A 12313-nucleotide genomic window follows, 5' to 3' on the forward strand; every position below is an offset into this window, starting at 1 on the left:
TCAAAAAATCACAGCTGTTATTCAAATAGCATTTTTATTTGTTTAAAACAAACAAAAACAGTCAGTTTTGTAAACTATTCTTTGACGCGCGTCTTGTGCGCGTTTCTTAGGCGTTAATTAAATTGCGAAAAGCCAAAATTGTGTCAATGTTAAGTTCAAATAGTTGAAACATATAAAAAAGAGAGTTGTGCAAAATTACAAAAGCAAAAGGTAATTATAAACAACAAAAAAACAAAAAGCGCGCTACAATCTTTATGAGCTGCAATTAGCTGCTGTGCGCCAACAACAATTTAAATTGTTTATATAAAAAGTAAAAAAATATAATATACATAGGCAACAATTAAATGTAGTAGCTGCCATGTTGCAATTTGCGCAATTATTTATAATTATTGAAATTAATTTTATATTAAAATCAAAATGTATATTTTAGTATAAAGTACAAAAGTGTATGCCATAGTCAGTTAAGCCTGCTGGCTGCGCCTTGCCGTTCTCAGCAGCTTATATAACAAAAGTTGCCTTTTTTCGGGTAGGGCACTTTCATTATTATTGATAACAATAAGCTCATTATTTAAATGCAATTGCAAGTTCAATATTACGTCGGCTGACTGCAAGCTCATTATTTATGCCTTGCACGCGTCTTAAATTTAAATTACTTTTTACTTAAATTTTTTTTACTTTTTTTTTGCATATCGAAAGTGCACGTTGGGTTGAGCCTCTCAGTGTCAGTTGAGTTTTGAGCAAGTTGTATTGATTGACTGTCTGGCTGGCTTGCTAACTAGTTTGCTGCTACGAAAGCACGTGAATTCGCACACAAGAAGCAAAACAAATAAACGAAAATAAATGAGAAACTGCAAAACAGACGAAACAGGCGCATATCGTTCGATAAAAAAGCAGCTTTTGCTTAATTTGGCATTAATGCAATGCATTGACCCAAAATCATTGCGTTCAACAGATATGTAATTAAAATTCAGTTAACAATTAACATTTAACGGTATTGTAGGCATGATCATGAAATCTGCATTGCCAACTGATTTTGATTGGTTTAATTTTATAAGCTTCGGCAGAAAGTTTCTGATAACAATTTAATATTAAACGGCATTACATAAAAGCCGTTACTAATGCCAGTGTAAAGTATTTGATTATTGATAGCGACTGTGTAATGGAAATTTTACTTTCATTCTTGACTGCTTTGTTGCACAACTAGCTGATACGCTTTGAGTTCTTAGTGTAAAGTTTATCATTGATAGAAAATGTGCAACAGAAATTTTACTTTCATTATTCACAACTTGCTTGCCCAACCTCTTATATGCTTTAAGAAATTTTACTATCATTCTTTATTGCTTTGTTGCCTAACTAGCTGATACCGTTTCAGTTCTTAGCGTAAATTAATTCGACATTGATAGAAAATGTGCAATCAACTGCAACAGAAATTTTACTTTCATTCTTTACTACTTGCATGTCCAACTAGCTGATACGCTTTGAGTTCTAAGAATTCGCATACCAACATTATGCTAATTAGTAAATATGCTATCTAGACATAAAAATTAACATAAAATATGAAATAATTGTCATTGTTTATTTAGCATGCTCATAAATTTATTTGTTTGTTGTGACGCACATTCCATAAATTTCTTTTAATTAAATTATAATTGTATAACTGGGGCGCTTATATTGACAATTAGTCGTACAGCGGGCATAAATAATGCATCTATATAGCCAGACATTGATATGACAGCAACTACTAATCAAAAGTGTACCGTTATGATTCACAACTAATGCGTTTGGACGTGGCGCGCGTGATCCGCCGTATAGGCGCAGGCGGACTTTATCATGTTGTCATGATTTCATAAATATTAATTGAACCGATCATAAAATGTTTTAGCCATAAATGTAATTTTCACATAAAAACGGATAACTGGCCAGATACCGTTAAAGCAAATAGCGCGTAATTGAAAAAGTTTACAACAACAATAATAAAAATAATAATAATAACTGTAAAAGGTGTCAATGTCGCGACAATTGTATATCGCATATATATATCTCACATAATTGCTTAGTTAACTTATCAATTTTAATACCAAGTGGATTCTTTGCAACGAAATAAATTTAATGCAAAATAAATTACTCAACACATTTATTTAATGCTTCAATTAATGCTACAAAATATACATTTCTTTGCACTTTGTAAATCAGCGTTGTCAGTTGACCAAGTTTATAGCGGGGCTGAATGGGGGGGTAGTGGCTATGCCTGCGCTTATCGCCGTTATCGAGCGTAGTGTTATAATTGATTTTAAAGGTAGCTTTAAGCATATATACCAACATATGTGTATACATGTGTATTAGTTGTTGTTTTTGCTGCTGCCTTTTATTAATTACCCCTTTACTTGGCATTTGCCTTTAGCCACCAGCCACCTTATCAATGGACAACCTGTTGACACCTTTTTTTATTTTTCATACATACATAAATATATGTATTCGCTTTTTTTTGAGTGTGTGTGTTTTTTGCTTTTTCGCTGTTCGGGCCCCATTCACGACATAAGCGCCGGCCATTGGGTGTTCAGTTGCTTTTTGCCCGAGGGCGTGTGCGGTACTAACTTTTCCATTTTTTAGTTGTCAACTCTAACTAGGCTAAAAGCGTAAGTGTAACAGGATGTGCAGGATTAAACAGCGCCAGCAGTGCGTAAATAATAAATAAACAAATGATTTAAAGTACAAACTTGTTGGTTTCAAACAAACAAACAAACAGCAATTAAATTAAAGCAATAAATAAGCATAAAAAGATAAATATAAAAATAAAATTTGTTACTCCATTTTCTAAATAAAATGATTTGTAAATAAACAACACAGTTGACTGCATAAATAAAATAAATCAGTTTGCAAAATAAGTAGAATAATCGCTTTAAACTAAGCAAACACTTTTTGAAATTCTAAATAAGGCTAAAAGTATATTTTAAATATTTATTTAATTTGTTTATTATTAAAATACTTAAAGTGTTCATGTCAAACATTTGACAGCTTCCTAGTACTTTTTTTTTAAATTTTTAAAATGCTCAAGGCATTTTTAATTAAACATTTAATTAAAAAGGTTATGAGATTTGCAGCTTTATAGAATTTAATTTTTTACGAAAAATAAAAATATTAAAAATATTTGTGAATACACAAAAGCAGTCAAACTTTCGAAGCTTTATAAAATAAATCAGTTCGCCAAAAAACAATTAGAATAATCGCTTTAAATGAAGCAAACACTTTTTTAAAATTCTACATAAGGCTTAAAGTATATTTTAAATATTTATTTATATGCCTTGCTATTTTGTTTATTAATTATTAGTATTAAAGTAGTTCCTATTTCTTTTTAAAATGCTTAAAGAGCTGCAAGGCATTTTTATTAAACATTTAATTGAAAATGCTGTCCTTGATTTCCAAAATAACATAATAAATCAAAACAATTTTCGAGATATTGTAGTACTAATTTACAAATCTTACAACTGATTTCGAATTCAACAACAACAACAATGCCATAAAGTTTACTATACGCAATAGTTTGTCAATGTCTAGTTCAACAATTGTTGACAACTGATTGACAGCAGAAACCTTAAAAAAAAGCAGTTATAACAATTACTACCAATTGTATACAACTTAAGATAAGAAGCGCTATAAACAAGAACCAAAATTTTCGCTCTCAACTTGTTGCAAGCGCTTCAAACTAGGATTCATTCAATGGCACTAATTGCACTTTAAACTAACCACGTGCTATGCCTTAAGCTTGTTAATCTAATCAAGCTAATAGCTGTCGTGTGGCTGATCCAATGTCAATTGTTGCTAGCAAAGGATTTTACGTATAGCAGCGCGATAAGCCATAAAATCTGTACGTCAACCTTGTGCGCGACCATTGGTCATGTGATATTTGAAAAGCATTTTTGGTTTATGGCTTTATATCGTATTTACAAGCGACTGAAGCATAAAACAAATAATTTATGAATTGTAGCACTGGACAGCTTAGATAACAATCGTTTTGCAATGGCTTGTTAACAATCAGTTAGTAATACCCAAGCACTTGGATTGTATATATGCGATAAGATAAAATCATTGGCATGCGCCAGTGGACAGTTTGGATTAGCATTGGAACTACAGCTGGCTACATTTAAATTGCAGATGACAGATAATAACGCGTATACGCCGGACTCGGAGCCGAGCTCAGTGAGTGGCAAGACCGCCAGGCCGCCATCATATACAGCAGCCACTAACTCGACCATATCGCTGAATGACTTTAGCTCCAAGTAAGCAAATCCTAAAGAGTTTGAGTTTATTTATTTATTTAATGCTGCTGCAGAGCCAACTTAACGGAAAAGGATCAGCTGGAGGCAAACTACAATCCATTTGAGAATCGTGATCCTAAGGGCGCCAGCTCTGGCAGCGCTTTGGCGCATTTGCTTAAGAGCTCGCTGGGCACCGGCATCTTGGCCATGCCCATGGCTTTCCACAATGCCGGTCTGGTGTTTGGCGCTGTGATGACGCTCATCGTGGGCTTTCTATGCACACACTGCGTGCATATACTGGTAAGCTATAAAAATCCCCAAAATTTACATATACGCTTAAATAGGTTTTAGCACCTTGAGCTGCTATTGACGCAGTTGATGTGTCTGCTGGGCTTTAACTGGCTCAAGTGCAAAGCGTGCAAACATTAGAGACATATGTTAGCCAAAGAAACCTTGATAAGGCTCTCAATCGACATGCGCCTGCATTTCAGTTTATCAGTTTATATTAGATTTGGGCACAGCAACTATATTTACGAGCAGCTGCTTGCGCCAGTTTTAACAGGTAGATTCGTAGAATTGTTAAACGCTATAAATTATAAGATCGCAAATCTTTATTAAAAAAAATAGCTAGACGCATACTTGAGTTACGCAGATTTATAGCTGTGGGTTGATTTAGAAATTCCCATAATAAAACTAGCTAAACTACAATTTTTAGCAATATTACGTAGCCGCCCAGCTAGCACAAAGTTCGTTGATAAGCAACACTTGCGCAGCAAACAAACAAATACAACTAAATGAAGTTTGTAATTAGTTTGCCACGCTTGTAGCTTAAGTTTATTATTAATATGCATTTTTTCTTACAGGTGAAAACTTCGCATAATATATGCCGTGATGCCAAAGTGCCCGCTTTGGGTTTTGCTGAAACTGCCGAAAAGGTTTTCCAATATGGACCCAAGGGCATGCGTCGTTATGCCAATTTCGCCAAGTAAGTTGTCCACACGAGTGTTGTCAGCCGACTTGATAAGCATTGGTCACTCATTTCACTTTCAATTTGTGGGCGTGACGGAAAATTTCCATTTCCACATTGTTGAAATTAATTTAAGCTTATATTCACATCAATTAACAATTATTCAAAATACCTACTTTTATCTGTTAAATTGATAAGATAATATGTGCGTATTATGAATAATGAATACTACGAGATAAATTCGTCAAGTGCGCGGTAATGTGACCAAAGCCAAGGCGCTAGCAAAGATAATTCAAAATCTCAATTATAATAATAAACTGATATACAATTTATAATATTTTAATTATAATAATAAACTGTTATAAACTTCAGGCAATTTGTGGACATTGGACTTATGGCCACCTATTATGCTGCTGCCTGCGTCTATATGGTGTTCATAGCTACGTCTTTCCACGATGTCATCAACTATGATGTGGGCTTGAAGTGGGATGTGCGCATTTACATTGCCATGACTGTTATACCCTGCCTGATTATTGGACAAATACGCAACCTCAAGTGGCTGGTGCCATTCTCGCTGATGGCCAATGCCTTTATTGTTGTTACCTTTGCCATTACACTCTACTACATGTTCGATGAGCCGCTGGTGTATCACGACAAGCCGCTGATAGCCAAGGCTGTGCATATTCCGCTCTTCTTTGCCACTGTTATCTTTGCCATGGAAGGCATTGGCGCTGTTATGCCTGTGGAGAACTCAATGCGCAAGCCAGCACAATTTCTGGGCTGTCCTGGTGTGCTCAACATTGCTATGATTACTGTAGTGCTGCTCTATGCCATTATTGGATTCTTTGGCTATGTAAGTGCAAGCAACTGAAGAGTTTCTTTTCGATGCCGCTCATTGCTCTGCTCTGCTTTTTAGGTGCGCTTTGGTGACACTGTGCGCGGCAGCATTACGCTCAACTTACCCGATGGCTCCTGGTTGGGCGATACGGCTAAGCTGCTTATGGCTGTGGCTATACTTTTCACCTATGGACTGCAGTTCTATGTGTAAGTTTCTATTTTAAGTTTATGCCTTCTCTATGCTAATTTTATTTACCGCTTCTAGACCCAACGAGGTGCTTTGGCGCAAGATTCAGCACAAATTCAGCCCGGAGAAGCACAATATTGTACAAATCCTGCTGCGTACGGGCATTATCCTTGTTAGCGGTGGCGTCGCTGCTGCCATACCCAATCTGGAGCCATTCATTAGCTTGGTGGGCGCTGTTTTCTTCTCGCTGCTGGGCATCTTTGTGCCCAGCTTCATTGAGACTGTTTATCTGTGGCCCGATCGCTTGGGCTGGTGCAAGTGGAAGCTGGTCAAGAACGTTTTGCTGAGTATTTTCTCCATTTTGGCTTTGATTGCTGGTGCTACGGCGAGTATTGGCGAAATCATTAGCGATGAGAAATAATTACGCCTAGTATTAAAATTCAATGCAGGTGCATTTCCATTCCCCACACACACACACACACACATGCATAACTGTGCCATGTTGAACATGGCTGCACTGCATCCACAAGTTGATATTAATTCTTAAGCTCTAGCAACTTTTTTAATGCGCACATATGTTTGTCTTATGTGTGATATTAAGTACCTGTATCCTTAATATTTATATGTATACACGTACACGTGTATATGTGTGCGTCTATATGTATTCGTATGTGCCAAGCATGCATGTGTTATTTAATAATTAAAGACAATCTATAGAATTTATAATCTTACTACCTAAGCTCATAAACATTCTTTTGTATTTGTTAAAAAAAAGCCTAAGCAATAAAACAATTGTTAAATAAACAATTAAGTTTCTGTTTACTTTCTAGTAAAAAGTACAGCTTCATTTCATTTACTCTCTTTGCGCAAGCTCCGTTAGAATTTGTGTGTAGCGCTGTTGTTGTTGAGCATCACCTTGCTCTTGAATTTTTGCTGCGCCAACGATTTGTCATAGTCACGCAAGCGCTCAACTTTGCTTCTCTTTTTTTTTTGGCACTCATGCATTGAGAAGAGTGCGCTTGCACTTCGCTCACAAACATTTACTCTTTGTTGTTAATGTAACACTGCGCTTGCATGCAATGACGCTCTTTGACTGCATAAAAACAAAGAGCTCGCTGTGTGCTCTGCTTTGTAAAACACGCTATCCTTGCCTAGCACACAGCTGGCATTACAAAACTGCACTCTCTCCACCCGCGCGCCAAAAAATTATATTAAGAGCGTTTTTGCGCGCAATAAAAAAAATAAGCGTATATATGAAAACTTAAAATGCGTTTTATTCAAGCTACATACAAGATATTGGAAATCTGTAAAAAGTATGTACTTTCTGAATATTTAAGCTATGCACTTACGAGATTTCATATCAATCGGACCGAAAACATGCCAGTTATAGCGTTTTTTTTAGATTTTCCATATTTTCCGCAGGAAAATTAAAATTTTTCTTAGCTAGTCTTATATAACAAAACAATAGCTAACTTGTGTAAAATTTTCAAATCCATCGCACTAAAAACATGGCAGATATAGCGTTTTTCTCAAATTTTCCATATTTCCAGATGGAAAATTTCAATTTTACTTGCATCACATTTTAGCTTATAGCAACAGCTAAGTTGTGTGAAAATTTCAGAGCTCTACGTATTACCTTTTGCTTTTTATCAGCATTTTTGTAAAATATTTTCACGCAAAATTAGTTTTCAGCGCAAGACGCTGCGAATTTCTTATGAATGTCGAGCATGTGTAGGCGAAATGCTAAATTTCGTTTTAAAATTTTGATGTTTATTTATTTGTTTATAAACATTAAAATTGTTTAATATTAGTAACTGTATGAAGTGTACTGCATAAAAACATTTATTAAACCCATTTGCAATCTATCATTGCGCTTTAATTGTTAATAACAATATGAGAATCTATAAAAAATAGCTACTCGCATACATTTTATAATCCAAAATTTACCAAATCCCCTTTAATAATATATGTTCCAATCAAAATGCAAATAAAAACAACAACATAATTCGTTTTTTTACGCATACATAAAATACATTTAATATGAAACTTAAAACGAAATAGTTACAAATAATTGGAATAGAATACAGCGGCGCGCATTTATATGTATAATTATAATTTTAATAATATAGTATAAAATTAAGAAATTGTTGCTTGTATTATAAGTTGGCGGCCTTAGTGGCTCGCACTAAAAACTATAAATATATATGTATGTATGTATGCTGCTATTAAGTATGCATTAGCTGTCTGTGTGAGTGTCTGTCTGTGTCTGTGTGAGAGCTTTTTGTATGTGTTTGTTTGTGTCTATTAAACTACAATTAATGCTGTGCGTAGCTGAATCTCATGCAAATGTTGATGTAAAAGGAAAAGTGTTTAATATGCGTCCAGGTTGAGACATTTACTTCTTCTTCTTTTTGGCATTGGAACTGGTTGCCACGACTTCGCTCTTGCGTTTCTGGTTTGCTTTGGCCTGCGGCGTTGGCGCTGGTGTGCTTGAGCTGCTGCTGCTGCCGCCGCCTGGAGTCTTGGGTGCTTTCTTCTTCTTCTCGGCACGCTCCTTCTCCTCCAGCTCCAGATTCTCGCGCTCGATGAGCGTAATCAAGGTATTGCAACGACGCTGCAGCTCCAGCGCAGTGCGCGATTTGATAAACCAATCAAAACGGAATTGCGGCGATGCACTGTTTGGAGTAAACAAAGTTTTAATAAGTTTCATACAGGCTAATAGTTAAATTGATTTACCGTATGGCGGCACGCAGTTCCTCGTATACGTTCTCCTTGTCAAAGCCAAGCTTGTGCAGCATGCAAACCAAGAATCGATCCTCAATTTCTGTATAGTTCTTGCCCTTGTTGTTGCCATATTGCAAACGCAGCTGATGGAAAGGCGCTCGATAGCGTGACATCTACAAAAATAAGTTTCTTTTTAATTAAGTTATTGTTTTTAGTTAGTCAGGGCACATACCTTTTGGTCCAGCGCCTTTTTAATGGACAGTCGACGCTGTATTTTGCCCTCTCCGCGCTCAATTTGTCCCATTATGCGCTCAATGTCCTGCAGCTCGGTGCAGCGTTCCCAGAACACAGCATTATACTCGATAACTTCCTCTGGCGTCTTGCCCTCCACATCCTTGGCAATGTTTTCAATATCATCTCGTCCGTACTTCTCATTCGCCTTGATAAATTGATTGAAGTCACGCTTAGTCCAGGCTGTAAAGCCATGTGAGAGCAAATTTTCCTTCTCTTGTACTTCATCCTCGGAGAGCGGTTCGGCTTCATCAATTTTACGCTGCTCCTCACGCTGCACCTTGCTGGCCTCGGAGCCGAGCTCTGTGTTCTTGGGCACCTTGTAGCCCACAGTCTTGCGGAAATAGTAAATCTCCTGATCTAGCAGCTCAAACAGACGTGGCGGAAAGAATTGAAAGTCCTGCACAATGGGCTGCTTCGGTGGACGCGGCGCTTTGGGTGCCTTCGGCTCGGATACTCGCAGCGCTTCACGGAAATATGCATCCACAGCATAATTGGCCTTGCGCTCACGCTTGGGCGGCTCGATCCAGTTGCCCAATGCATTCAGTTTTTGCTTTTCACGCCAGTCCTCGCCCTCGAATTGATAGACGGAGGATGTGCCCGCCGCCTCGCCATTATTGGTGTCCATAGTAAATGTGCGCAGCGAGCTTTCACCCATGGCATCCAAATTGGCCTTTTGCTCCGCCGTCTTGGCCTCACCGCGCTCCAAGATGCTATCAATATCCTCATCGGTTATGTCGGTTTCCTTGTTGCTGAACACTTGATTGGCGCCAAAGCGTATAATGTTGAGCATCTCATCCTTGTTTAGCTGCGCGCGATTATCCACCAGACGACCACCTTGTATAACCATCTTGTCCAGACGCAACTTGACCTCGGCACGCTCCACAATCTTCTCCTCCACTGTGCTCTCGGTGATAAGCCTAAATACACGCACTTGCTTCTTCTGACCAATACGATGCGCACGATCCATGGCTTGCAAATCCATTTGTGGATTCCAATCGGAGTCATAAATAATGACCACATCGGCAGTGGCCAAATTGATGCCCAAGCCACCAGCACGCGTGGACAACATGAATATAAACTTGGCACTATTATCCGCATTAAACTCTTGTATCTGGCGATTACGATCCTCGTGTGGCGTTTGACCATCCAAACGACAATAGTTGTAGTTGCGCCAGTGGCAGTAATCCTCAAGTATGTCCAACATCCGTGTCATCTGCGAAAAGATGAGCACACGCGAGCCCTGCTCCTGCAGCTTGGGCAGCAGCTTATCCAAAATGACCATCTTGCCGGAGTTGTACACCAGATGTGTGTCTGTAGTGTAGGGTGGGCCCGGTTCGGCGCCATCGAACAGATACGGATGATTGGTGCACTTGCGCAGCTGCATGAGAATATTCTGCAAGCGCATCTTTTCCACCTTGCCTGCTCCATTCACAATATCTATGTCCTTGAGCAACACTTTGGTGTACCAATCGCGTTGCATTTTGCATAGCCCCACATAGACTTTGACTTCCTTCTTGGGCTTCAGGCGCTTCTCCACCTCAGCCTTTAAGCGACGCAGCAGAAATGGTTTCAGGACCGCATGTAGACGTGAGACAAGCGCATCATCGCCCAGGCAAGTGTTTGTATTAAACCATTCGTCAAAGTCCTCCGAGGAGTTGAACACATCGGGCAGCAAAAAGTTAAGCAGCGCCCACAATTCATGCAGATTATTTTGCAACGGAGTACCCGTAATGAGCAGACGATTGGCAGTCTTGAACTCACGCAGTATCTCCGACAATTTGGACTTTTCGTTCTTAATACGATGCGCCTCGTCGATGACCATGTAGCGCCAATTAAACTTTTTAAATACAGACTTCTCACGTATGCACATCTCATAGGAGGTAACACAGACATCCCATTCGCCTGGCAGCAGCACATCGCGTATGAAAGTATTGCGCGTATCCTGATCTCCTATAAGACACACAGCGTGCAATGATGGGCACCACTTCTTGAACTCATTTACCCAATTCTGCAACGTAGACTTGGGCACTATGACAATATGTGGTCCCGCTTGGTTTCTGTAAAGTATGAAGCATTAAAATCTAATTGCACAACCGTAGCATGTAGTGAAAGTTACTTGAAATGCTTGAGATAACCCAACAGCGATATGGTCTGTAACGTCTTGCCCAGACCCATTTCATCGGCCAATATGCCGTTGATGCCATTCTCATATAGCGATATCATCCAGTTGAGGCCACGTATTTGATAGTCACGCATTTCGCCGCCTTTGATATAAGCCGGCGAGGAGTCGAAACGAAACAGCTCCTTGGATGCGGAATCTTCAGCCAGCAGTTCCTCATCCTCCTCCTGCTCCGTTTTGCGATGCCGGTGACTAAGCGTTTCAAAAAAATTAATAAAACGTTAATTTTACATATATACAACATTACTGGGATGCTTACTCTGCCACATCCTTTTCTTTTTCCTTGATCTTTTTGGGTCGGCCCTTTGGCTTGGTTGGGCTCTTGGCGCTGTTTGTCATAAAATGCGTGAAAATTTCCGTTTGCTTTAGCAGAAAGTCAAAGCGTCTACTGCGATCAGCTGTAATTTTGTTGTCAAACTCGGCCTCCTTTTCACCCGAGGAACTAGTCGCCGTCTCTGAAGTTGTCTCATTCTAGAGCGTAAAAGAAAATGAGCAACAGAAAAAAAAAACACAACATGCGGCGGCGTCGTCTGCAGTCACTGACTGGCGAAATTTTTTTCGCAAATGTTAATTAGCACTTACCGAGTTCTCCTCGGCGGCTTCCACTGTGGCGGGCTCTGCTTTCGACATATTTGCAATGTCGTGCAATTGTTTTGAGACTTTTTTGTTAGTAATATATAAATTTTCCAAAATTATTTTGGTTTGCGAGAGCGTTGCGCGTTTTTGCGTTTGTGTGTGTGTGAGCGGTAGCGGGAAAAAGTGGCGTTTGAGCAGAAGTCGATATATCGATGACAACCTTAGTGCTCGTTTTACAACACTGAACGATTTGAAATATTTTCTCAATAACAAAAACACTTTATTGAAATAAA

At 38.6% G+C, this 12313-nt stretch overlaps 2 protein-coding genes across 3 annotated transcripts; one reads left to right on the plus strand and one right to left on the minus strand.

Moving 5' to 3' along the window:
- The first annotated feature begins 76 nt into the window (after positions 1-76).
- On the plus strand, positions 77-7054 carry LOC108597720 (proton-coupled amino acid transporter-like protein pathetic). Of its 2 annotated transcripts, none has more exons than XM_017984411.2 (7): positions 77-210; positions 4153-4277; positions 4331-4556; positions 5120-5241; positions 5596-6076; positions 6140-6267; positions 6326-7054. In XM_017984411.2, the coding sequence occupies exons 2-7, from the start codon at positions 4153-4155 to the stop codon at positions 6666-6668; spliced, it is 1425 nt and encodes a 474-aa protein (XP_017839900.1). In that variant the 5' UTR covers positions 77-210; the 3' UTR covers positions 6669-7054. The 2 variants fall into 2 exon arrangements, with proteins under 2 accessions (XP_017839900.1, XP_017839901.1); XM_017984412.1 differs by lacking the exon at positions 77-210 and adding an exon at positions 2573-2636.
- A 1287-nt stretch (positions 7055-8341) lies between these two features.
- On the minus strand, positions 8342-12173 carry LOC108597639 (chromatin-remodeling complex ATPase chain Iswi). The gene is made up of 6 exons (XM_017984286.1): positions 12027-12173; positions 11704-11915; positions 11382-11636; positions 9204-11322; positions 8984-9144; positions 8342-8922 (listed from the first exon to the last, which is right to left on the minus strand). The coding sequence occupies exons 1-6, from the start codon at positions 12072-12074 to the stop codon at positions 8643-8645; spliced, it is 3075 nt and encodes a 1024-aa protein (XP_017839775.1). The 5' UTR covers positions 12075-12173; the 3' UTR covers positions 8342-8642.
- Between the last annotated feature and the right edge of the window lie 140 nt (positions 12174-12313).

Source organism: Drosophila busckii, chromosome 2R, assembly GCF_011750605.1.
Source record: "Drosophila busckii strain San Diego stock center, stock number 13000-0081.31 chromosome 2R, ASM1175060v1, whole genome shotgun sequence".
NCBI classification, from domain to species: domain Eukaryota; kingdom Metazoa; phylum Arthropoda; class Insecta; order Diptera; family Drosophilidae; genus Drosophila; species Drosophila busckii.

Coding starts and splice junctions, on each gene's coding strand:
- LOC108597639 (XM_017984286.1), bottom strand. CDS start 12,074: ATGTCGAAAGCAGAGCCCGCCACAGTGGAAGCCGCCGAGGAGAACTCG. Junction 11,323..11,381: donor GGTTATCTCAAGCATTTCAA/GTAACTTTCACT, acceptor CATACTTTACAG/AAACCAAGCGGGACCACATA. Junction 9,145..9,203: donor AAAAGGCGCTGGACCAAAAG/GTATGTGCCCTG, acceptor TTATTTTTGTAG/ATGTCACGCTATCGAGCGCC.
- LOC108597720 (XM_017984411.2), top strand. CDS start 4,153: ATGACAGATAATAACGCGTATACGCCGGACTCGGAGCCGAGCTCAGTG. Junction 4,557..5,119: donor CACACTGCGTGCATATACTG/GTAAGCTATAAA, acceptor TTTTTCTTACAG/GTGAAAACTTCGCATAATAT. Junction 5,242..5,595: donor CGTTATGCCAATTTCGCCAA/GTAAGTTGTCCA, acceptor TATAAACTTCAG/GCAATTTGTGGACATTGGAC.